This window comes from Ailuropoda melanoleuca, chromosome 2 (genome assembly GCF_002007445.2).
Source record: "Ailuropoda melanoleuca isolate Jingjing chromosome 2, ASM200744v2, whole genome shotgun sequence".
Classification (NCBI taxonomy): domain Eukaryota; kingdom Metazoa; phylum Chordata; class Mammalia; order Carnivora; family Ursidae; genus Ailuropoda; species Ailuropoda melanoleuca.
Window position 1 is genome coordinate 20,206,343 of NC_048219.1, and position 25,138 is coordinate 20,231,480.

Below are 25,138 nucleotides of genomic sequence, written 5' to 3' on the forward strand. Positions count from 1 at the left end.
CATCACCTAGTTAACCTTTGTGTGCGCGCGTGGTGAGAACCTTTACGATCTGCTCTCTTAGTAAATATCAAGTGTATAGTACTGGACTGTTAACTCTCGATTGCTTAGCTTTCTATGTGTGTTTATTTTGCCTGCTTGCAAGCTACTTGAGGGGACAGTTTTTTTTATTCATGCTTCCATCTCTGGGACTTACACGTGGTAGATGGCAGAAGATAGTGTTGAGTGTGTGCTGTGACTATTGTCCCGTACCCAAATATGCAGCTTGCTCACATAGTTTGAGCTTTGGAAGCCCCTCCAGTGACTGGAAAGACTGAGCCCCATTCTTCCTACTCCTTTTATCCGCTTCAGAAACCAGACACAGGAAACATCTGACCATAATAAAAGATTTCCAGTAAATTCTAGGTTTCCTCCTTGAACAAAGTCGTGCACAGCAATGCTTTGTTGTACCTTGGTCTGGAATTCTCTTTGGTCACTTGTGTAGCACAACCACATGGCTGCCTCTGGCCTGGGAGCCAGGAACAGCTGGAGCCTGGGCTGTTTGAAATAAAAATGACATATTTGTTAGCTGGACAGGGACAAGTCTGGATATTCTTGCTCCGTTTCTTGCAAAACAAACCTCTTGATTTGTTGAATACCGCGTTTTCGCTTTAGCTGTCACCGTGGTTTATGGCTAAAATGATCTTACATCCTTTAGAATAAACACAAATAACGAATGACCAAGCTGATTCTCACGTCTGTGCCTTTAATGCTCAAAGCAAAAATCCATCAAAACTTAGGCAAAACATGAATGTGTCACTAACTTCTTTCTGAAATTTCTACCCTGTCACTCCCATCTTCCGCAGTATGGACACGTGCTCTTGGGAGCTGTCCGCTACCCCCTGGAAGTAATCTCTGCAAAAATGCTGACTTTTTTTTTTCCAGTAAGACTCTCATCTTCCTCCTGCTTACTCTTTGCATACGCTTACCCACTTTATTTTTATTTTAGGTGCCAGTTAACTTGTCAGTCTCCCTTGGCTGCAAGACAGAGACAGGCTCTTAATCAGCTCCCTGTCTCTAGTTTCTGGCCCAGGGCCTGGCACGTAATCGGCATTTGACAATATTTGGCAGAGGGTGGGGGGTGGGGAGAGGGACGATAAAAAGAATAATAATTTTAAAAAGCCCAGTCTATTCGGGAATTGATGTAGCTGAGATATATTTAAATGGTGTGAAATGAAAGGATGACCTCAGTAACTACAGGAAAAAGCTGAACAGCTTTTTGGCACATACAGTGAGAAACGAAGGCAGTCAAGAGCCTTCCATCCTTTTGCATTGGTACCAGGGAGTTAGAGGTTAAAATCCTGCAGGTGGATTAGAGAGTTCTTTTTTTTTTTCTTTTTTAGGTTTTTTTTTTTTTATTCTGATGATATAAGTAATACACGTTCCTGTACAAATTTTGCAAAAACAGAGTAGAAACATTACCTATAATTCTTTCACCCAGAGACAGCCACTGTTAGCATTTCATCTCGCTGCTTTGAGGCTCAGTTAAGTTTTAGTTAGTCTTTTACTTAACTTTTAAGCCTTTCTTCTTGGTTTATATGGAAAAGTTTAAAAGAGATTATTTCAGGACTGCTTGAGCGTACAAAGAAGGTGGATTGCAGTTGGGACTGTACTTGTCAACTGCAATAAAAATTTGAGATGCTGTTTTTATTGTTGCTCATGTGGGCAGTCAGCTCTTCAGGAAGTTGGTCCTAATCTCCTTCAGGTGGCTGCAGCCTCTAACCTAGAAGCTTCAAGGCCACTTTTCTTATTCCCCTTATGCTGATTTGTGTACATGCTTTTATCTTCCTAGGAGGAGGCTGCACTTGAACCCCTGAAGCTTCACGGTCGAGGGGCAGTTAGGTTGACTTAAAACCGAATGAGAATCTATATGCAGAATGGATTTTTTTCCCCCTAGCTTGTGAAATACCACTTAGATCACATCACCTTTTGGAAGCAAGCAAGGACATTTACTGGTTTATTCCTTTGTTTAAGAAACATATTGACCACTTTCTGTGTGTCAGTCACTGAGCGAGGCACGAATACACGTTTCTTGTCCTCAGGGAACTTGAAATGCTTAATAAGAGAAAAAGAAGTAACCAGGGATTATAATAAATGACATAATAGTAGTATAGTGATGTCCCAAAGAAGGGGGGGAGCAGAGCTGACTAGAGAAGGCGTCAAGGAGAGCGGATGATTGGGGCCCGTGGGTGGCTCAGTTGGCTAAGCATCCTAACTCTTGATCTCAGCTCAGGTCTTGATCTCAGGGTCACGAGTTCAAGCCCCGAGTTGGGCTCCACGCTGGGTGTGGAGCCTACTTTCAATACAGAAAAAAGAAGAGGGGATGATTGAGTGGAATCTTAATGGAAAAGTGGGAGATTTTTTGCATGCAAACAGGCAGTGAGCACAGTATGTCTGATGAGTGAAGACACGCTGGTGTATACCTCTGGGGAAATAGAGGTAGTTTGGCCCACCTGGAACGTGAGATATATTAAAAATGGCAAATGAGGGGAAAATGAGGGAATGTCATAGCTTGAACTCTATCTTACAGGCTGCGGGAAGCCTCTGAAGGGTTTTAATCAAGAGCAAAGCCACAGTGAGGTATACTTTTCGGAAACATCGTCAGTGGCATAAAGGATGATGGAAGTGGGCCACGTTGGAGGCAGGGGTGTGGTTAGGGGTATAGAACAGCCCCAGCGAAAGTGGGTAGGCAGATGTCCAGAAAGGCAAATTTATAGAGACAGTAAGTGAATCAGTGGTTGCCTGGGGCTGGAGGTGGGAACGGGGCGGGACTGTAACTAGGCATGCGGGGTCTGTTCAGAGTGAGGGAAGTGTGGGAAACTGCATGTGGCGATGGTTGCACAGCTCTGTAAATTCTCTAAAAAAATCACCGAGTGGTACATTGAAAGCGAGTGAATTTTATAGTATGTAAATTATACCTCAATAAAGCTGCTTTAAAAAAGAGAGAAATAAGGGGTTCTCTCCTGGAAGGACCGTAGCATTGAGAGAAGACAGATGTGTGAAATGTCGATAAAGGTGTAGAATTTGTAAGAGACACTGGTTTTGTCTCCCAGAGGTCGGCTGGTCACCTGTCGCATCAGCCAAGTGTCCTCCTTGTGCTTCTGCGTTTTTGTAAAAAGACATCAACCCTGTCATCTCCTCGGTGGGCTTCAAAGCATACGGATCTGCCCTTAACTGGCGGTACAGACTATCTGCCTCTGGATCCGTGTCAAAAAGGACCCGTGGTCTGTTCATTTCTCCAGGCACTGTTACTCCTCCGTGGGCGGTGGAGCAGGGGGTCAAGCAGGTATAGGGTCTGTCTTTATGGAGCTGATAGTCCAGCAGTGGGGACGGGTGTTACTTACAGTTAAGATAACTCTTGTGTTTCAACTCGAGATCCGAAGGATAATGCGGGGGTGGGAGTGGGGCTGTAGACCCTGGTCCTATATGCATCCAGCTGGCTTTCCTTGGTGGTGAGTGAGCCTTTTGAGTCTGAGGTCTCCAGGGTTGTCCTAGGCCTTAAATTACCTTGGTGTTCCTTATAACTGCTTTTATTGAACCATACGTTGGCTTTATGCCATCGTTTTGTACCAGCCCGTGTTGGAAGACGTAGCCGTGCAAGACTGATACTCACTCACTCGAGAAATGCCCTGGGCGTGGCAGTCTTCAACATCATACAGCACCCCTTGTATTATTAGGGCCCACAAGAGAAATTTCCTCCTGATGACTGTTGAGTATTTGCTTTTATATTTTGGCCTTTTTGTCGCTCTGAAGCACCCCGCTCCATCGAGCTTCGGGTCTCCACACATGGCGTTCTCTCTGCCTGGAATGCCTCATTCCATTCTTGTTAGGTTTAACCCCTGCTTACCTTCAGCTGTTAGTTCAGGTGTCACTTACTCAGGGAAGCGTTCCCTAAGCAACACCCACTCCCCTTCCTAACTAGGTCTGGTTCTTTTGTTTTTATTTTATTTTTTAAGTAGGCTACACACCCAGCACGGAGTCCAGTGCGGGGCTCGAACTCACGACCCTGAGATCGAGACCTGAGCTGAGATCAGGAGTTGGATGCTTCACTGACTGAGCCACCCAGGCACCCCCTAGGTCTGGGTCTTAATGGGAATGTTCACAGCGCTCTTTTCTACTTAGTTTTTAGTTGGATGCTTTGTTGTTTGGTAACTTTTTTTGTCTCTTAGACTGATGGCAGGGAGATCCGTGAGGAGACCGTGCTTTTTTGTTTGCTGCTGTATCTTAAAGTCATAGCATAGTATCGTGCCCAATAAATATTTATTGGACGGTCGAATGAATGAGTGAATGCACTGTGAGCACTAAATTGTGTAACTGTTCATTTTCTCCTTTCCTTCGGTGGTTTGGGAGTTCAGGCCTTCTTGATTCTACCTCTGGTTCTTGTGGCATGCATTTTATGTACTAACATTCCCCTGGCTGTATAATATATTTCCTGTCTTGACTTCTTCATTTTTAAGTCCCAGTGTGTACTATAAATTCCTGTAGGCCACTTTAAGCGCTTTTGGAGAAGAAATAATAAGCAATCGGGTATATGAATAGTAAAAAAAAAAAAGGGAGAAGTCAAAGGGAAATGTTAGTGCCTTTAACCAGATTCAGGAGAGACGTTTTCTGTTGCATTGCTTTAATTTTATTTTCATTGTGAGAAGGGGGTGGGGAAAGCATGTCCCCTAATTTGGCAGGAAATGCCTCTGAAGAATTTGGGGCCTGTCTCTGCACTGAGATGTTCTCCGCGGTGGCAGGAGGCTTGGGGCTGGGCTCGGCAGGGCCTCCTGGCCCAGCGGGTGGGGGGCATGGACCTGTGGGTGCTGTGTGTGCAGCTGAGTGTCCCTATCCAGTTGACTTTCCCCCTGGGGGGGGGTTGGGGCAGAGTTGGTGGGAGCTTGTGGGTTTTTTTGTTTTTTTTTCTTTCCTCTAAGAAGGAGAAAGAAATGAACTTGTCTTCTTGTGTTGCAGATTCAGTGGTTCTTTCCTTTGACTCCGCTGGACAAACACTAGGCTCAGGTACCAATCCCTCCCCCTCTCTCCTTTCGGCACTCAGCCCTCGGCCACATTGGAAGTGGAGCCTGGTCAGGCGGAGGGGGTTATCTGGGGAGGGCAGGGGAATATCTCAGAATGGTGGGAAAGTCTTTAGAAGCTTTTCTGGGGACTCGTGGTCTAGAAAGTGGAATGCAACATCCAGAAGACTTGGCCAGTTGCTTTAAAAGTGGGCACTGGAGGAGTTTGGGTAGATGCTCCTTCCTCATTCAGAGTGTTCCAGGTTCACATAAAGGGTATGTGTTTTCTGAGCACGTATCGTGGCCCAGAGAGTGGGGCAGAGGGCACTGAGAGACCCCAGGCTCTGGGTATGCTAGAGAAGATAGTCATCAGGGCTCTTCGGCACAATGTCAGACTGATGAGAATATGACAGCTTCCTGAGAACACGCACTGTTGCATGTTTGCACGCACAACCATATACTCAAATACACACCTTCCCCAGGACGTGCACTTCACTGTGCACTTGTGCCAACCCACGTGCCGGCCGACAGACGCCCTGTCTTCCCCGTGTCTAAGTGCAGGACTCAGATTGACATACCCACTCCTTGGACCCAAATTCCTCGAGCTCGGTGGAGCTTGGCTGTCCCAGGTCTGAGGCAGTCTCCTTGCTCCACATCACCATGCTGTTGGCAGTGAGCAGAAAGAGAAGTCACTTCGAGGCTTCAACTTGCTGCCATTACGTTGGTGTGGGAGCCCCAGGATGACTTTACTGTGTGAGAAGAGCATCTCCGGGCATGAAGCCTGCATTTTTAGTTGAAGGTGGTGGTTCTTGGGACTGTGGGTGCTGCCTATGAGTAACAGGGAGGCTTGGCTGGCCTGCCGAGGGTAATTAATCCATTTTGCTGTCCTTGAATGCAGTAGATTGACGTTTCACAAAGCAGCTGTGAGGTTCAGGCACTTGTGGACGAGGGGAAGGATGAGTTCAGAGAATACAGTCACAGCTACCCGTGTTTACTAAGGGCTTCCGATGTGCCAACAGCGTGGTAGTGCTTTAGACGCATCTTGCAGGGTGGAGAGTGTATCTTCGATTATAGATAAAAGAAACTGATGCTCTGAAAGGTAAAGTAACCTGTCCAGGGCCACTCAGATCTGTCTGCTTCTGCAGCTCATACCGTCTGCCGTATTATCTTGCTGTCTCACACCTCATATGCTTGAGATGTGCTCCACCCAAACGCTGAGGCAAGAGAGATCACTTTAAGAGGGAGTGGACAGATAGAAAGTTTTTCAATAGACACAAAAGTTGTGTGTACTTTTATAGGAAAAGATTGATCAATTTTATTACATTAAAATTAAGAACTTCTCATTAATCAAAAAGATACCATTAAGAGTGATAAAGGCAATCCAGAGTGGAAAAAATATCTTTATAACACAACCAGCCAACAAGGGACATGTTTCCAGAATGAAGAGCTACGGAAATCAATAGAAATAAAGAAACAACCCAGTATCGAAACAAGCAAAAAGGCCTAAGTAGGCACTTCACAAAAGTGGAAATCCAAATGGCCGATAAACTTATGAAAAGGTGTTCGATTGCATTTTGCATTGCTACCCAGGGAAAGGCAAATTAGGATTACAGCGAGAGACCACTGCGTCTCTACCAAAATGGCAAAACTTGAAAAGCTTGCTGTTCCAGTGTTGGTGAGGATGTGGTGCAGTGGAAACTCTGGGTCTTTACTGGTCAGAGAGTAAGTTGATTACAACCCCTTTAGAAAAGACCATGTGGTATCTAGCAAAATTTGAATATACACATACCTCATGACCTGCATTTCCTCTCATAGCTATACTGCCGCATAAACGGATGCTTCCGTAGGTACCAGGACGTGTGTACAAGGTACATATGCAGGAATCTCTTTGTGTCATTGGGTGCAGCTAAAGGCCTAGACAGGTGCATTTAGCAGCTATTTGAGGACTCTGAAATATGAATGGTAGCAGACAGATTGGGGAAAAAGACTAGAATTAAGAGTGCTGTCACACTGGCAATGAACTTCTCATTTTTCCTCTGGTGTCCCATGTCCTAGACCCAAGGCCACACACCCAGCAGTGCACATCAGGGCACAACCAGAGGGAATTCCAGAAGACCTCTGGTTAGGGCTCTGGGGTGGGAAAGGGGCTCTAAGGCTCAGACAGAGGGGAAGTCCCAAGGCTTGTCTTTTCCTCTGTTTTCTCGTGCCTTAGTCACCAGGCAATCCCATGGTAGTGGTGGTGGTGGTGGCAGCAGTGGGGTCTTCAAGCACCTGAAACTGAAAAAGGGAAACCTTCCTCTCTGATCAGAGGACATGGAATCCCAGGAGGGTGGGGTGAAATCGGTTGCTTTTTTTCCTCCACCTTCTTGCTGGTTGGATTTGGGTGCAGTTTGGGAAATGTGTGGTAGGATGCAGTAACTAAGATCCCAGCTTTCAGGCCAGAGAACCAAGAAGGGGAAGTCCAGTGAACTGGAAGGTACATGGAGAAAACAGAGAGGGAAGAACTCAGGAAAGTGATTCCAGAAAGTTACTTATAACCTTCTGAGCTGTACATGCATGCTTCTGATTCTAACCAACATACCAAAGACTTTGAGAACTGATCTGAAAGATAGACCACTGCCTGAGTCTCAGACTGGACAGTGGGTGGTGCCCACAGAGGCCACACTTGAATAGGCTTTGAAACCAGAACTGACATTGAAACCACAGCCCCTGGAAGGCTGGTCAGAACTTGCCACCTAAATTTAACCTGGTTGAGAGTCTGGTAGAACAAAAATGTCAACATTCTCCACTCGATCTATTTATTTATTTATTTTTAAAGATGTATTTATTTTAGAGAGCAAGGGAGAGCACGGGAGCAGGGGGAGGGGCAGAGGGAGAGAGAGAATCCTCAAGCAGACTCCCTGCTAAGCGCAGAGCTTGACACGGGGCTCGATCCCAGGACCCTCAGATCATGACCTGAGCTGAAATCAAGACTCCAATGCTTAACCGACTGAGCCACCCAGGCGCCCCTCTCCACTGAATTTAAACAAGACCTAAAGTATTCATAACTTCATATTCGAAGTCCAAGGTATAATCTAAATTACTTCTCCTGTGAAGAACCAGGAAAATCTCAACACAGATGTTGGAATAATCTGACAGTGAGTTTAAAGTAGCTATTATAAAAATGCTCCACAAAATAGGAGCAAACAGTGTTGAAACAAAAAAGATAGAAACTGTTAGCCCCCCCAAAAAAGATATTAAAAAAAGATACAAAAAAGAACCAAATGGAGATATAGGAAAAAAAAATATAATAACTGCAGTTTTTTAAAACTCACCTGAATGGACTCCATAACAAAATAGAGATGAAGAGGAAAGAATCAATGACCTTGAAAGGAAAGCAATTGGAATTATCCAGTGTGAACAATGGAAGAGAAAGGTAAAAAGTTGAGCCGAGCCTCCGTGATGGGTGGGGCAATACGAGGTCACTGTCAGCCGTTGGAGTCCCAGAAGAGGAGGAACAATGTAGTGCAGAAGAGACACGCCAAGGAGTAATGGCTAAAATGCCCCAGCTTTGGTGCCCACATGGGGTTTACCCTGCACACGGAAGGCTGGCTCATCATTCCAATGTCCGTCGGTGTAGACTGCCGTATTCACTGTCTAGAGAAGGTAGACTACAGGGTCATGTTAATTGGTGAAGAAAATTTTTTGGCAAAAATTCAACATCTACTCCTGATAAAAACTCCCAGTAAACGTAGAAGGGAACTTCTTCAGCTGGCTGTGAGGCATCTCCAAGCAAGCTACAGCGAACAGCATGCTTCATGGTGGAAAACTGCTCTCCCCCTGAGATCAAGAACCTCTCCTGCAAGTCCTAGCCAGTGCAGTGAGGCAAGAAAAAGGAACAGTGAGAATACAGACTGGAAAGGAAGGAATAACTGACCCTCCTTATAGGTGACATGATGGCCTACATAGAAAATCTCAAGGAATCTACAAAGAAATCCCCAGAACCCTCCTAGAACTAATAACTGAGTTTAGCAAGATGATGGGATATAAGATCAAAACATAAAAAATGATATTTCTGTATACTAGCAATGAATAATTAAAAAATTAAAATTAAAAAAAATTAACAGCAGCGCCTCTCCAAACCAAAATACTTACATATAAATCTAATGGAATGTGTGTGGGATCTGTGCCCTCAAAGTGGTTCCTCTCCCATTTTTTGGTCCCATTCTCCCAAGTGTTCAAGCCATAGACCTGGCAACCACTTTGATTGTTGCCACTCCTTTCTCTCTTTCTCTCTTTTTCTGTCTGCATGGTATGTCCTTGTCCAGCCTTTTTTCTAGCAGCTCTGTCCAAGGTACCATCTTCTCTCCCCTGGATAAAGAAACATCTGCCAGGCTCTCTGCTCATTTGTCGCCTCCCGGTATTCCATTCTCCACCCTGTAGCCAGAGTGATCTTTTAAATGTAGGTCAGATCATATCTTGTTCCCACTGAAAGCTCTCCATTGACTTCGTGGTGCACTTAAAATAAAATCCAAACTCCATGACCTACAGAGTCCGACTTGCTGGCTCCCACTCCAGTTCCTCTGGAGTTATCTCAGCCCTTGCGTGTTAGTCCATTTTGTTCCTCACTGCCCTCAGGCCACAGTGGCATTCCTGCGAGTCCATGAATAGGTCAGGCCCTTTCTTGTGTCAGGGCCTGTGTACTCAGTGTCTCCTCATCCTAAAATGCTTCACTCCTGCTTCCCGTGACCATCCCAGATCTGTGTTCAGATGTCCTCTCTGCAGGAAAGCCTTCTTGGACCACTGCACCTAACATAGTCTACTCTCTTGACAGCCAGTCCTTCTCTCAGAAGGTATGTCTTTATTTCTTCTTAGCACTCATCCTTCAGATTATCTATTTGCTTGCATACAGTCAGTCTCCCTTAGTAGAATTTGGCCAGGGACCTTGCCTGTATAGTTCATCACTGTGTCCCTGGTACTTAGAGAACAGTAGCTGGCACGTAATAGGTGCTCAGTAAATACTTGTTGAATGAAGAGTAGAATAGAAATGGTGATGTCCATCGTGCAATGTGTACTTAAGGATTACATTAGAAAAATGGCACATCCACATGGTGGAATACTCTATAGCCGTTAAAAATGATGATGCAATTTTATTTTTATTGACACACAAGATGTGAGGATATTGTCGAGTGGGCAAAGCATGGACAAAGAGCATGTATATTGAGGCCACGTGTAAGTAAAATTATATATGCACATTCACACATGTATTTATGGAAAAAGAGATTTCTGGGAAGATTTTCACCAAAATGTTTACAGCAATTAACTTTAGATAATGGGAATTTCAAATGATTCATAACTTCATTCTTTAAAAATCCAAATGTAAAAAATTATTGTATGGTCAATAAATAAGCATGTGTTAATCCTGCAGCTGGGAAAAAAGAACATTATTTTTGTTTGGACAGAGGGACTCTGTCTTATTTTATATAATAATTGCTTGGTGATTATTTGTCCTTATCTACCCTACTAGGTCGTAAGCTCCATGAAGTTTTAGATACAAACTGCAGAGTGAACCATTTTTGCTATGTCTTGTCCCAGCTGCTCTTTTGACATGTCGTCTGCCAAAATTCTCCTGCAGCTTCACGCAAGATGCCCTGGCATGGTCTGGACACACTTGCCAGAATGGAATTGAATTCCCTGCATGCCCTGCTCAGGGTGTTGCTGTTTTCCCAGGAGAGAGGGAAATAGGTGCATGACCCCTTTGCTTGCACTGGCTGGGCTGGGGCTCCTACCTTCCAGCAAGGTTCCACTTTATGTTGGCCCCAGGTGTGTCACACTGGAGAAGAGCTATGCTGTGCTGGAATGGTGGGTGCACAGTCACAGGAGACCACGACTTATCAGGAGCTTTTTGCGAGGCCTCTCCCCTCCCCCACAGTGTGTACCCATTTAAGATTGGATTTCAGTTTGTGAACTTCTAAGTTATTTTACTGGGACACTTAATTTAGCCTAGGTCAGTGAATTTTTCTGTGTTTATTTTATAATACTGCATTTCCTATTTTAGTTTGTCTTTGATTAATTGATCCTCCATTATGATTTATTTCCCTGACTTGAGAAGATGTGGGAGCTGTTTGCGTTTTGGCCAGCCCCTCTGGGCTGTTGTTGACTCCCATGATTCATGGGGGGCATGTGTGGGGCCTTTTGCCATCACCCTGGGGCAGGGGGGTGGAGGTGATAGAGAATTGCTCTCCAAGCAGCTGCTCTCTTCACATGCGGGTCTGCTATTCTTATAGCCTCTGAGAGTCAGCGTGGCATAATTTAAAGAAAAGAAGCTTCAGAGGCAGACCTGGGTTGGTTCAGCCGGTCCATTTAGTGGTTGGGGATCTTGAACATGTTATCTCTGCCCTCTAAGCCTCTGTTCCCTCATCTGTAGATTGGAGACAGTGCCTGCCCCGTAGGGCCATAAGCATTAAATAGAGAGTGTAGGTAAAAGTACTGAGAGCAGCGTGAGTACACAGTAGGTGCTTGATAAACAGTCGTTCGTTCCCCTCACTTTCTCCCTTCTCCTGCTGTGTCTGACAGTCCATTTGCAACTGTTGCCAACTTTCTCCTTCACCCAAGCCATGACATATATTACTTATGCTTAATATGGCTTAGGACTCTTACTGGAGACTGTGCAGTGCCGTTCCTTTGGAAATGAGAGACCTATTTCAGTTAGGATAGGTCCTCATTCCATTTACCCTCAGCCCTTTGCACTTAGCAATTCATCATAGCTCAGAGCTTGGAGCCAAAGACGACCCATTGAGAGAAGATCTGGCTGCGGGGCTTCTTCCTTACTGTGGCTGGAGTTTTCTTGTCTGTGGGCCTATCCTGCCTGTCTGGCTTGTATGCACCCTGATGTGAAGCACTGTAATTTTCTGATAGAGTGACGTGCATATCTTTATCCCACAGACTGAACTTCATATACCCCGGTAGTGCTCTTCGTGGGAAGTGTTCACTCATGTCCTCAGCAGCCATTAGTTATGAAACATCTGCCTTGTGCGGATTATAGGGACAGCTGGTGGGAATTTGTAGTGGTTCTTTACAATGAACAAAGGAAGTGGGTCACTGGAGACCAAAAATGCCGGTGGTACTGTTGGCTCACGATGTGCACCTGTGTTCCGGAAATTCCATTCTGGGGCTCAGTGGCCTAATGATGAGGCTAGAGTAGGATCCTTGGCTTGGGGAACCCTGAAGGAGGTCTCCCTTCATCCTGGAAGGGGATCTCACTGTGTAGTGTGGTGTTCCCGGCTGTTGACACGTGACAGCAGAGGTCGAGAACGAGTCTAGTTGTACGCCACGCTAAAGTAAACAGGAGGGCACTTAGGGTTATCTAAATCGGGCATTGTGAGAGCATTTTTATTCTTCTTTACAGAATTATAAGCAAAATGAAATACAGAATATTATGGAATACGTTAAATGTTGAGTTGCTATAAGACACAAATAAGCATCTTCAAATTTTTAAGTGCGAAGCTTGAGCTTATTTCAGTCCTCGTAATGTTTTATATCAGAGTTGCTGCCTCAGAGGTGGTCAGTTTTCATAAATGTTCTATATATGCTTGAAAAGAAAGTGCATTCTCCACTCCTTGGGTGTAAGTTACTCTATATTAGTTCAAATTTATTAATTGTTCAAGTCTTTGAATTCCCACGGATTCTGTGATCTTGGTTTGTCAGTGGTTCTTGTGTTTCCCATTACGATGACAGGACAGGACACTCCTTGAATATTTCTCCTTGTAATTTCGTGAATTTTGTCTCAGCGGTTCCATCACTAGGTGCAGACACTTTAGTGCATAGCCCCGTTTTGCTTATGTGCAGTTTCTGAACCTTCTGGGAGTTTGCATGAGCTCAGAACACCTACTTGGTCCTTTGGGACAGCAGTGGAAGAGCTAATGGTTAATTTCAAAGACCGCAGGCATCTGAAAAAGCACTACGCACATTCATGGGTCTGACGTCGTACAGGTGCAGGAGGAAAAGAGCAAAGGTTTGCATTGTCCATGCCGCTTCCCACCTGGAGCCAGGCAGAGGACACACGTGTGCCCCTTGGTCAGGGATTTTTATAATGCTGAGCTTTGCAGCCTGGCTAACACCAGGCCACAGACTAAACATCTGTCCATCACTGCATAGCTGTGGGCTTGCTGCTTTGACACCTGAGGAGAGAGCACCTTCAGGCACTTGGGGGGTGGGCTACATACGCACATCAGCCTACATTGTGCCCGGCTGACTTGCGAGTCCCAGAGTCTTCTGTACTTATTACAGATTTGGCATCAGCAGACTGCTGGTGAGACCCAGGCTTTATCGCAAGCTTCCCGGGATGGGAATTGACCCTGAAGAACTGGTACACTCGAAACAGCATTTCCGTTGTCTAAGCTGCATTCGCGTGCAACTTCAAAAACCCATTTGTATATAGTGAGATGCTCTGGGATCTGCAGCCTTGCCCAAGCCCGACAGTAAGAAACTCTGCTCCTGTGTCCCAGAGCATTATGCCTCTGCCTCCCCGATTGCTTTTGATTCTAGTTTACATTTCCTAAAGATTAGACTTAAGCTCTCCTGCTAGTCTGGGAACTCCATGAGGAGCCGGGCACAGATCAGTCCACCAGTAACCATCTTCTGAATATGAGAGCGCAGTGCCGGTCAGGTCAGAGCTCTGGCTGCACCGGAAGTGGGGTAGTCACTCAGGAGCCTCAGGAAGTCTTTGTGGAGAAACTTAAGCTTCAGGCTTTTATAAATGACAGGAGGGAATTGCCTGGGCGAATGCAGAGTCCTCAAAAGGGAACCCCAAAGTCAAAGCCAGAAACCGAAATGGAGGAGTGCCTAAGAGCCAGGGCAGGCTCTCTGTAGGCAGGTGACTGTGACGTAATCATCTGGGTGGGCTGGGAGCCAGAAACGGCCCGAGTGCTGTAAAAGGTGGTCGGGCTAGTGACAGGGAGCTGTGGCTGTGGCTGCCACCATTGGTGCACAGTTCCCGTTACCCCCTTGCAAGGGGTGGAGGGAGACAAGAATGCAGGTCTTAGGGCTACTCATTAGGCTCTCTTGGTCATCTGGTCACTCTGTTCATTCTTCCATTGGTTTAGCACGTTGATGGAATACCAGCCGCTATGCCAGAGCCTATACAAGATACATATAGTTAGGGTTGTTTAATTGCAAGTAACAGAAACTGAACCTGGCTCACTTAAAAGGAAAAGGAATTTACTGGAAGGTCACGGATACCCATAGAACAAAATTAAACGTCACACAGCTGGCCCTCAGAAGGGACATGAAGGGCAGTGCCAGGAATCTAGATTACAGCAAACAGTCCATTTCTTCAGCACCCTGTTTTACTCCCTGGTGCCACTCAGTTTAAGAGAGAAAGAGTCCAACTAACTAAGCTAGCTTTTGTCAGGTGCCTCCGCTCTGGGCAGGCAAATCCTGTTGGTAGTCTCACCGCTTGCCTGCAGTGGAAGAGGGGCAGTTCCTTAAAAGAAACCCAAGGGCTTGTTTCCACAAGAGGACAGAAGTGCCATGAGGACAAATGATTGTTCCCACTCTAACACTGTGTTAGGGGAGCATGAAAGAGGGGGCACAACTGAGGCAGGAGGGTCAATGCATGCTCTTCTGAAAGAGAGTGCATTTGCACTAGGGCCTAAAGGATACCTGAGAGTTAAACCAAGTGAAGAGGTGAGGACACATTTCAGACAGAAAAACACTGCTTCTAAGAAAAAGTCTTATGTTGAGACAGCTCATGGCTTATTCAAGGCTTAATCAAGAGGGCCAGAATAGCCTGAGCAGAGAGCACGGTGGGGAAGATAGTGCAAGACGGGGATGGAAAGGTAGGGAAGGGCCGAGCCGTGAAGGTCCTTGTGGCACTGGCAAAGTACCTGTTAGATTTTGCTTTGACAACTGTATCTTGAAGGATGAGTGGGTGTTTGCCAAGTCAGCAGGGTGAGTGAGGGCATTGCAAATAGAGGAAACATTGTCTGCAACAGCTCTCAGGCAGAAAGGCTGCCCAAAGGGGAGTGGCAGAAGGTGAGGCCGGGAGGACAGGTACAGACAGATGAAGAGCTTGCCGCACGGCCTAAGCAACAGCGCAGATCCAGCAAAAGCGGTGACCGCGGTGTAGGGAGGAGGGTTTGTATTTAGACATGAGAGAGGCTACACCAAATACGTCTTTCTTGGAGGACTGACTGGTAATAGCACTAGCAAGCAAGACAAGAAATAGGGCTGGGGACAGGGTGCGGAGAAGTCTGATTTGCAGCATTTTGAGTTTGAGGTGACTGGAAACATTTAGGAGCAATGTGTAGGAAATAACCCGTGTGGAAGGGGGTTGGGAATAATGTTTTGAGTGAAGGGAGAAGCATGTACAAAGGCCTGAGATGGTAAAGAAACTTTGGAGGAAAATGAAGTACCTGAGTCCGGCCAGAACATACAATTTGGCAGGGGCAGAGTGGGGGTGATGCAGGGGCTCCAAAAGTAAAGTTGGGATGGTTGCTATAGGTCAGATCCTGAAGGATCGTATGAACCAAGAGACTGAGATTTGTTCTTAGAACAATAGAGGACGTTCAGAGGTTTTAAGCAGAGTCATTTTTTTAAAGATTTTATTTATTTATTTATTTGATGGAGAAAGCACACCAGGAGGGGGAGCTACAGAGGGGAGGGAGAAGCAGGCCCCCACTGGGCAGGGAGCCTGATGTGGGGCTCGATCCCAGGACCCTGGGATTATGACCTGAGCCAAAGGCAGATGCTTAACCGACTGGGCCACCCAGGTGCCCCTTAAGCAGAGTTATGACAGAACCATATTTGTCCCATAGAAAGGTAGCTCTGGTCACATCAGGAAGAATCTATTAGAGAGGGACAAGAGAGGAGGCAGGTAATTCAAACGAGAGGTGGAGCTGACTTCTTAGTCAAGGATAGTAAAAACAGACAAAAGTAAGTGGGTTTGAGATCCATTTAGAAGAATGAAAGTAAAAGAACATGGTAATTCTTGCCGCCCCAGTGTCTATAGCAGCATTACCTACAACAGCCAAATTATGGAAACAGCCCACGCGTCCATCGGTTGATGAATGAATAAAGAAGATGTGGTGTATACACAGTGGAATATTACTTAGCCATTAAAAGGATGAAAGCTTGCCATTTGCAAGGACGTGGATGGAGCTAGAGAGTATTACAGTAAGTGAAATAAGTCAGTCAGTGAAAGACAAATACCGTATGATTTCATTTATGTGTGGAATTTAAGAAACAAAACAAATGAGCCTAGGGGGAAAAAGAGAGAGAGGGGCAAATCAAGAAACAGACTCTTAACTATAGAGAACAAACTGGTTGTCAGAGGGGAGGTGGGTGGGGGATGGGGGAAATAGGTGATGGGGATTGAGGAGGGCACTTGTCACGATGCGCACCGGGTGATGTATGGAAGTGCTGAATCACCATACTGTACGCCTGAAACTAATATTACACTGTATGTCAACTAACTGGAATTCAAATAAAAGCTTAAAAAAAAAAGACACGGTAATTAAATAAGAAGGAAATAGGAATCAAAGAATTCTGTCAGGCTTCAAGCTTGGCAGTTGGGTGAATAGTGGTACCATTCATTACGGCAGGGACCGCAGGAAGAGAGCCAGGTTCTGCACGTGTTAGAATGGTGAAAGAGAAGCCTTTGTGGGGCAGCCTGGATTCAGGTGTCTGTAGGAAGCAGGTATGTCCAGCAGACAGCTGGGTATACAAGTCTGGGCCTCAGGAGAAGAAAAGCTCAGACTGAAGACTGAGACTAAAGTCCACTTTGCTCTGATCTTAACCCTGCAAAGCTTAAAAGCAAGCCTTGAAAGGATCAAACTTTCTAAGTAATTTAACTACACCTCAAAAATAAATAAGGAATGCACAAATATTCTGCACGCAGCAAAGGAACGTTCATGTGGCAGGCATCCAGTCAGGAGTGACCAGGCTCACCTGAAGCTAATACAGCACTGTAGGTTAACTGTACTGGAGTTAAAATAAAAAACTTAAGGGTGCCTGGCTGGCTCAGTCGGTGGAGCATGTGACTCTTGATCTCAGGGTTGTGAGTTTGAGCCCCACATTGGGTATAGAGATTACTTTTTAAAAAAATCTTTAAAAAATTTTAAATTAAATTAAAAACTTAAGAAACTTAAGACATATATATGTGTGTGTATATATATATATATTTTTTTCTTTTTTAAAGAATGACCAGGCAATTCAGAAAAAGCGTGGAAAAAACAACCCATAATGAGGAGAAAAAAACAATCTATAGAAATAGGCCTAGTGACAACAAATGATAAAATTAGTAGGCAAAGACATTGAAACATATTCCATATCTTCAAGAAGGTGGAAGAAAACATGAGAATATTAAGGAAAGACAAATAAGATAGAAAAAAGAAATTTAGAGATGAAAAATAGTGTTTGAGATGAAAACTGTACTGAACATGTAAACAGCCAGTTAGACACTACAGAAGGTAAGAGTAGTCAACTAGAAAATATTTCAGTAGGAATTATCTAAAATAAAATACAGAGAGCAAAATTACTGGGGGGAAAATGAACAGAGCATTAGTGCGTAGTGGAACATCAAGCAGCCTAATACTTGTGTCACTGGAACTCCCCTGAAGAGAGGGGAGAACAGAAAAAATTTTGAAGAAATAACGGCCAGAAATTTTCCAAATTTGATTAAAACCATAAACCCATAGATCCAAGAAGCTCAGCGAACCCCAAACACAAGAAAGGTGATGAAAACTGCACCACAGCATGTCATAAGTACTCCCCCCTCATGTCTGCAGGAAGTTGGCATTTGAGAGGAAAGCCTCCCCTTGAGAGCTGTGGGAAAAGCGAGGTCTCACACGGCAGAGCCAGGCTTCAAGTCTGCCGGGAGGTGGAGGGAGGTGAGCCAGAGGGCATTACGAGAAAGATTTTAAAAGGATCTCGGTGAGGGAAGGAAAAAACCCACAGCAGAATGAGGATGAGAGGAAAAAAGTCCACTGCCCATTTTAACAGTGGCCCATTTGACGTAGTCCATGGCCATACCTGTTGTACCCGGGACATTAAGCTAGCTCAGAGTTTTCCAAAGACTTGCTGCTGTTCTCGAGAGCCTGCGTTTGTTTGAGACAGCACATTCCTTCTTCTGGTAAATGCTCCTAACCGCATGTGTCATGTGGGAATCATGATTTTTTACAACCCTTGTCTCCTGTCACTGTGATGAGAGCAGGCGTGAGGAACGGATGCACCCCAGGCCACTCCTGGCCCTTCCCTGGGAGTTTTGCCATTAGGAGCAGAGAGATGGAGTCTCTGTTTTCAGAGGCAAAGCTGAAGATGTGTGCCCGAAAGTGGCTGGCAGCATGTTTTCTGACTTAGGAAGGAAGCTGGTCGGGGAGGGTAATGGCTCAGGGAGGCCCAGTGCTGTTCCAGACATTTCCCGTGGTCCCTGAAGCCCTCTGCACCCTGGCCCTTTCCACACTTTGGTTGTGTGAACCATTAAATTGCCCTTTTTGCCTAAATTAGTACAACCAGAATTGTGAACATTCAAGACACATCAGGGAATAATCAAAGCCCACTTTATTTTGTCTCCCTGTGTCCCCTTAAAATGTTTTCAGTGTGGGAGGTCCAGAGGATTTTTTGATACCGCTGAGGTAATAAAAATCCCATGGTCACATTGAGTCACCAATTCCAAAATTAGAGTGTCCAGCCTTATGTAATAGCCATAGCTTTCAATTCATTCAAAAGCTTCAGTGACTTCCCCTCCCTGCACTCAGGGCTTAGTACCAGCAGGTGCCTGACCCTGGGAAGGGGATGTGCCTGGCTCTGCGTCCTCCTTCCATTCCTCCCCAGACGCTGGCTGCAGTTTCTGACCTCTCTGGAATCCGTGGGGAAGGTAGGAAAGAATGGGAGCAGAAAAGACATAAGATCCTGTCGCCCTGTCTCAACTGTGGAGTGTTTAAAGCTAACGTTCATGGGGCGCTCTGGTAGGCATTTGGGAGACCCTCTCCAACGAGGGACCTCTGCTGTGCCGTTCCTTGTTGGGGGCAGTGCACTCACCAGAGCCTTGTCACTCCTTCTGCCGCTCCTGGGACTCTGGGTGTCTGCGCCACTGCTGTCAGCTGCGGCCCTGGCCACCCTCTGGACAGCTGTTTTGGAAGGGACCTAACACAAACCCACACCTGGAGGAAGGGACCAAATTCATTCACACATCCTTTCCTACAGCAAGTTTTGGGAGGCAGGCCAGTTCTAAGGCATCTCTCCTTCCATCCAGCCCACCTTGTGTCCTTTACACTGGTCGGGTGGAAGTCAGGTACCCGAAGTCCACCATGTTCCCCATTCTTTAAGGGTCAAAGTGAAGCTTCCCTCACCAGGCGTGAGGGAGAGACAAGTACTGTCCATCCTGCCCCTTGAGTGAGATGGGGTCCATAGCGCTGCTCTCTCCACGGAAGCTATTCACATCTTCCCTCCTTAATTTCTAATAGCCAGTTACTTTTATATCTCATGTAGGGAGGGCCTTTCAAATTATGTAGCAAGCTTTCAGAGACTTCCCTTGAAAATTTACATCTCAGTCTAGAACCTCACTTTAGTGCCTGAAATTTATCATCCCAGAAGCTTGGCTGAAATACTCATTTTTTCAGAGAGAACAAGCGAGCAAGCGAGCAATGGGGGCCGGTGGGGGTGGCAGAGGGAGACAGAGAATCCTAAGCAGGCTCCAGGCCCAGTGCCGAGCCCGACTCGGAGCTGGATCTCACAACCCTGAGACCACGACCTGAGTGGAAATCAAGGGTCGGACACTTCACTGACTGAGCCACCCAGGCGCCCCTGAAATATTCTTTTAGCATCCTGTTAGGCTAATTTGATTTGGATATATGACCATTGTGACCAGGTAATCCTGGTAATAACAGTCAGCGAATGTTTAATGGAGCATCTACTGGGCTCAGCCATGGAAGAGAACCTCTTCCAGTCCTCTCGGGCTGCCCGTCTAGGACAGGGTTTATAGACCCTTAGCCACTGGCTGAATCCTGCCCATGGACGTATTTTGGGTAATCTCGTAATCTTTAAATTTTTCTTGAATCTATTGCTAATAGTTACACATTGGGAAGTTTTACCTTAAAAGATCCAGATTCTTGGCTTTAAAAAAAAAAAATCAGAATGTGGCAATGCTGGACCTGCATCACTGAGCACTTCTGTTGGCCGGCCCGGTGGAGGCTGCTGCTCCGGCAAGGTGTGGGGTCTCCGAATGGGCTCCTCTCCCCCTGGGCTCTGTGGCCCGAAGGCCATGTCAGTTGCCATGTATCATTGCTGGGCTTACACAGTTATCTTTCCTTAAATTACAGAGTAAAATGAAATAGCTCTGGTACTCACGTCTCTTAAAAGAGAAAACAACAGTCCAGGAGAGCTAGGAAGGGAATTTCTTTAGAAATGCAAAGGGTTATCTATTTAATATACGATTAGTCCATGTATGTATAAAACAAAACTCAAGATGCTGCTGGCAAATAACCCATAAATATCATTATGGCTACTGTACAAAAATGCGTAGTGCAGGGGCGCCTGGGTGGCTCAGTCCTTAAGCCTCTGCCTTCGACTCAGGGCATGATCGCAGGGTCCCGGGATCGAGCCCCGCATCGGGCTCCCTGCTCTGCTGGGAGCCTGCTTCTTCCTCTCCCACTCCCCCTGCTTGTGTTCCCTCTCCCGCTGGCTGTCTCTCTCTCTGTCAGATAAATTAATAAAATCTTTAAAAAAATGCATAGTGGAAAAAAGACATTTCATAATAAGCTAAAATCAGTAGTATGAGTTACTATGGGAGAGTAGCACGTCCCCCCTCCTTCCCTCATTTGTGTTCTGTTCTTGCTTGGCCCTGACATCTGAGTTTGCAACAAGCAGAAAACATTCTCTTGGTGTCTCTGGAAGGAACCAGCCAAAGTGTGGATTCATTGTACATCCATGGAGGTCTTAGCTCAGGGCCAAGGAGCAGTAGCAGGCTAGTTGCCCTAAGGTTATGACCACATGGGGGAAAAGCAACAGGTATAGGCAAGTTAATGAGATTTCCTTTTTTTTAATGGAATGATAAATAGAATTACTGAAGGAGTATTAAGCTTTGAAACTAACCCTTTTTGCAAATTTTGTTTATAGTTTATTTTTAAAATTGAAACCTTTTTTTTTCTTACTGACTTTTATAGGTTCCTGATATATTAAGCAAAGTCTCCCAGCCATTTATCTGAGTTAGAGCAAAAGCAGCATTATTTTGAGGAAAGGCTTTGACTGCCCAAGCGTATTCTCCTGGGAGGCAAGCTTCTGGTGGGCTGTGTGTCCTAGTTGGTATCTTCAATTTTTTTTTTTAAAGATTTTATTTATTTATTCGACAGAGATAGAGACAGCCAGTGAGAGAGGGAACACAAGCAGGGGGAGTGGGAGAGGAAGAAGCAGGCCCATAGCGGAGGAGCCTGATGTGGGGCTCGATCCCATAACGCCGGCATCACGCCCTGAGCCGAAGGCAGACGCTTAACCGCTGTGCCACCCAGGCGCCCCTGGTATCTTCAATTTTAAGAAGAGGAATTACTCTCTCACTGCAGCTCTGCTGCTTAAGAAAGAGTACAATCGTGGCCTTTGCTTGGCCTTGCAGAATGGCTCCTGCAAGGTACTTGTCAGTATCTGTAACTTCCTTCTCTTGGCCCATCGTTGCTTATTAAAGACTGAGCTCCTCAGAAGCCTTGCTGCATGGTCTTCTCCATTTAGCTGTTTGGTCTTGGTATTATGTGTTATCCTGAGGTGAAGCCGGGCCGGCTGAGCACTGCATTCATTGGCTGCCGTATTTTGATGTAGTCACTTCCACACACACATGCGTGCACACACGCAGACACACGCACACACACACACGTTTTGCAATCCTTGAACAAAGCTATAGGAAATAATCTTATGACACTTCTCCAGTCTTAGTAGCAGGAATAGCTGATTCTCCTGGCTTATTTTATGAACACTGTAAACCATCTTATCAACGCTTAGCATTTAACTTTCGCTGTGAGAAACCTTGGGGGTAAATCTGTAATCTTCCTCCAGAGAGCACGTAGGACCTTACAGGTCGTCCGGTTTTGGTATTCTTACCCTGGATGTATTTTCCTTTTCTCATGCTTAGTCCCCGCTTTGGTCCCAGATACCTTGTGTTTTAGAAACCGTGCCCTGCATACGACGTTGTGAAACTGCTCCAGCTTCAGTTTCGAAAGAGGGAAGATGTAAAGAACTTAAACTATTAATGACTTATCACTTGTTGTAAACATCTTACAAGTTATTTTTCGATTTCATTTTTAATTTCCTCCCTTTATGTAATCAGATCTCTCAGTTCTTTGTGGTTGTCATGAAGAGGATGGGTTCATTGCCATGGATTTGAAGACCCTTGGCTGCCACATCTTCACTCCGTAGCGAACACGGCTGCTTCAGCAAAAATTATGATTCGAGCTTAGAGGAAGCAGAGATTGCTTCCGGCCCTGTTACTTCTCCAGGGGTCTGGTTTTGTGGTTTAAGTAAATGTCAGTCAAGTACCACATTTAAACAGGAAGGCAGTTACATGCCAGCATAGGACTGTTGGGCTAGAGGGTCTGGGAAACACCTGGCATTGAACCTGGTCCTTCATAAAACAGGTGTTCAGCAGGAGTGCTATGACTTAAATTTAGTTGTGGCTTATGTATTTGGCTCTGTTCCTTGAGCAGTTGTCTGTCCCTGTGGTCTGTGTCTGGGGAATACAATCTGCTAGTGTCAACAGTGGCTTGACTTCAGTGACATTTTCTGCTTTTCTTTTTCAGAGTATGATCGGTTGGGTTTCCTCCTGAAGCTGGACTCTAAACTGTGAGTAGAATGAGAAAGCGCCTGATCTCTGTGGTAGAGATGTCTATGGGAGCTGGGGTCCAGCTTTGAAGGGTCACCTGCTCAGCCCCGTGTCTGTTGGGGGGCTCCCCTGAGCCTCTGGCCTCAGTCTGTCAGCAGCCTCTGGGAGCACGTCCCGTTTGCAGGGGCCCAGAGAAGATAGGATTGTGGGTGCAAACATAAAGCCTTTGATTTGGCTGGCACAGGCAGCTCCGTACAGAAGGAGTCACTGCCAGGTGCGAGGGACAAGGAGGCCCCTGGAAAGGCTTCTGCTACAGAGCAGAGGATGGTTGAATTGGAGCAGGAGGCAGTGGCCTGGCAGACATGCTCTGCAGCCTGGTGTGCAAAGCCTTCCGTGGTCAGACTTCCTCTCCCGCATTCGCTTCTATCACTGAGCCACAGGCAAACCCTCTGCTCCCCTCTGCCTCGGCATGTGCTTCTTATCTGTGCCCGCACTGCCCTTTCCTTGCTGCTCACCTAGGAAAACTCAAAGACCACCTCTTCCCTCGCAGACAAAATTCATGATCTCTTCCTCGATGCTTCCTGTGAGTTTTCTCCCTTTGTCACCAGTGATCTCATCGTACTATAACTAACTGTGTAATAATTATCAATTTATTAAGAGCACGGGCTTGGAGCCAGGCCTGGCTTGATTTGAATCCCGGATTGCCATTTACTCTCTTTGTGATTTGGGGCAAGCTCCTTAACCACTCTGAGCCTCAGTTCCATCTGTAAGATGAGGACACCAATAGTCCTACCTCACAGGGTTATTGTAAGGATTTAACTGAAACGATGAATTCATAGGGGTTTTCAAGTACAGAGTGTCTGATCCCTTCAGAATCCTCTTCTGGCCTTCTTGGTCTCGCTAGCACCTAATCAGTGCTGGTGTGTGTGTGTGAGGTGCTCGGTAAACCCGGACCGTGGCTGCATGGATAGGTGCATGACTGTGCACTTCCCCAGTTAGGCTGGGGTGCCTCGAGATTGGGCTGCAGCCATTCTGTGTGTTTGTGCCCTGCAGGGCACCTCTCGCGCGGCTGGTCTGCAGTGAATGGTTGCAGGACCGCCTGTGGCTCCTTTCGGTTGTCTGTCGTCTTTGTACACCCATGGCGCCTGTACTGGACGGATGTGAAAGCTGGGAATTGCATCTCCTTTCTTTCCTCTCTTGCATGAGCCCTTGACCGTAGGATGGTGGTGACTGCGCTTACACAGGAGACATCAAATTTGGGGCTATTCGGCTTTCCCGCTGAATAGTCTAACCTCTAGGCCCGTTTCCCGGCTTCTGGCTTTGTGGTTCTCGTGCCTCGTACTGTGAGTTCAGGCGTCGTAATTCTCCCAGCTTTTATACACCGTGGAGGCAGCTCCAAGGGAAGGATGGTCTGCTGTTTTTACCAGGCTAGTAGAGAGATGTCAGCCACATGTTAACATCTGGGGAATGGGGCCCAATTATGCTAGAAAGCCATAGGCTTCACCCTTAGAAAAATTCTTAATTTAGTGCTCTGGGCGAACAAGAAATCACAAGTGTAAGCTGTAAACAAGTGAAATGCCACCAGAATGGAAGAGATGTAGTAATTTACCAAGTCAGATCACACTGATGAACAAAAGGCTTGTTACCTAGGACATGTTAGCTACAGTATTTAAACCGTCTCCAGCAGTGTAAGGAGGGGACTTAGGAGGACGCTCCTGTCCTGCTGCCCTGACAGCTGGTACACAGTGGGCAGTTGTGCAGCTTTCTGTTGCGAACCAGGCCAGACCGATGAACCATTTGAGTCAACTTGGTCTCTAGCCCAGGGAATAACTCACAAGGTAAGGTACAAACTAGAACGTTCCTCTTACTGCAAAGACTTTTCCAATCCAGTGCTTATCTTCAGAAGAAAGCATGGCTGTGTGGGAATGATTTTGACCTGCCTGCAGGGAAAGTTTCCAAGTTAAAGGTTCTGAGTTCTGGCGGTGACCCCTTAGCAGTGGCCGGATCTCCTCTTAGGAAGTCGCCTTCTCCTGTGTCATGTTCTACTTCCGACGTACAGGAAAGAACCTGAGCTTGAATCAGAAGAATGAGATTTGAATTCTGCCCCTGCTGCTTAGACTTACATGGACTGTAGATCATTTCCTTCAGTTCTCCGAATCCCAGTTTGTAGGTACTAATACCTACCTCCCAGGGCGCCCGGGTGGCACAGCGGTTACGCGTCTGCCTTCGGCTCAGGGCGTGATCCCGGCTCAGGGCGTGATCCCGGCGTTATGGGATCGAGCCCCACATCGGGCTCCTCCGCTATGAGCCTGCTTCTTCCTCTCAC

At 46.1% G+C, this 25,138-nt stretch overlaps 1 protein-coding gene across 6 annotated transcripts in view; it reads left to right on the forward strand.

The window, feature by feature from the left end:
• The window catches only part of ST3GAL3 (ST3 beta-galactoside alpha-2,3-sialyltransferase 3), a 176,302-nt gene that overhangs the window by 57,130 nt on the left and 94,034 nt on the right, over positions 1-25,138 (forward strand). For 4 of the 6 annotated variants that reach the window (XM_034650897.1, XM_002925553.4, XM_034650868.1 and 1 more), the window contains exons 3-4: positions 4,990-5,037; positions 22,790-22,832. In XM_034650897.1, the coding sequence (XP_034506788.1) occupies positions 4,990-5,037; positions 22,790-22,832 (91 nt within the window). The remainder of the gene's footprint in view (positions 1-4,989; positions 5,038-22,789; positions 22,833-25,138) is intronic. The other 2 variants (XM_034650890.1, XM_034650904.1) reach the window with 1 other exon arrangement.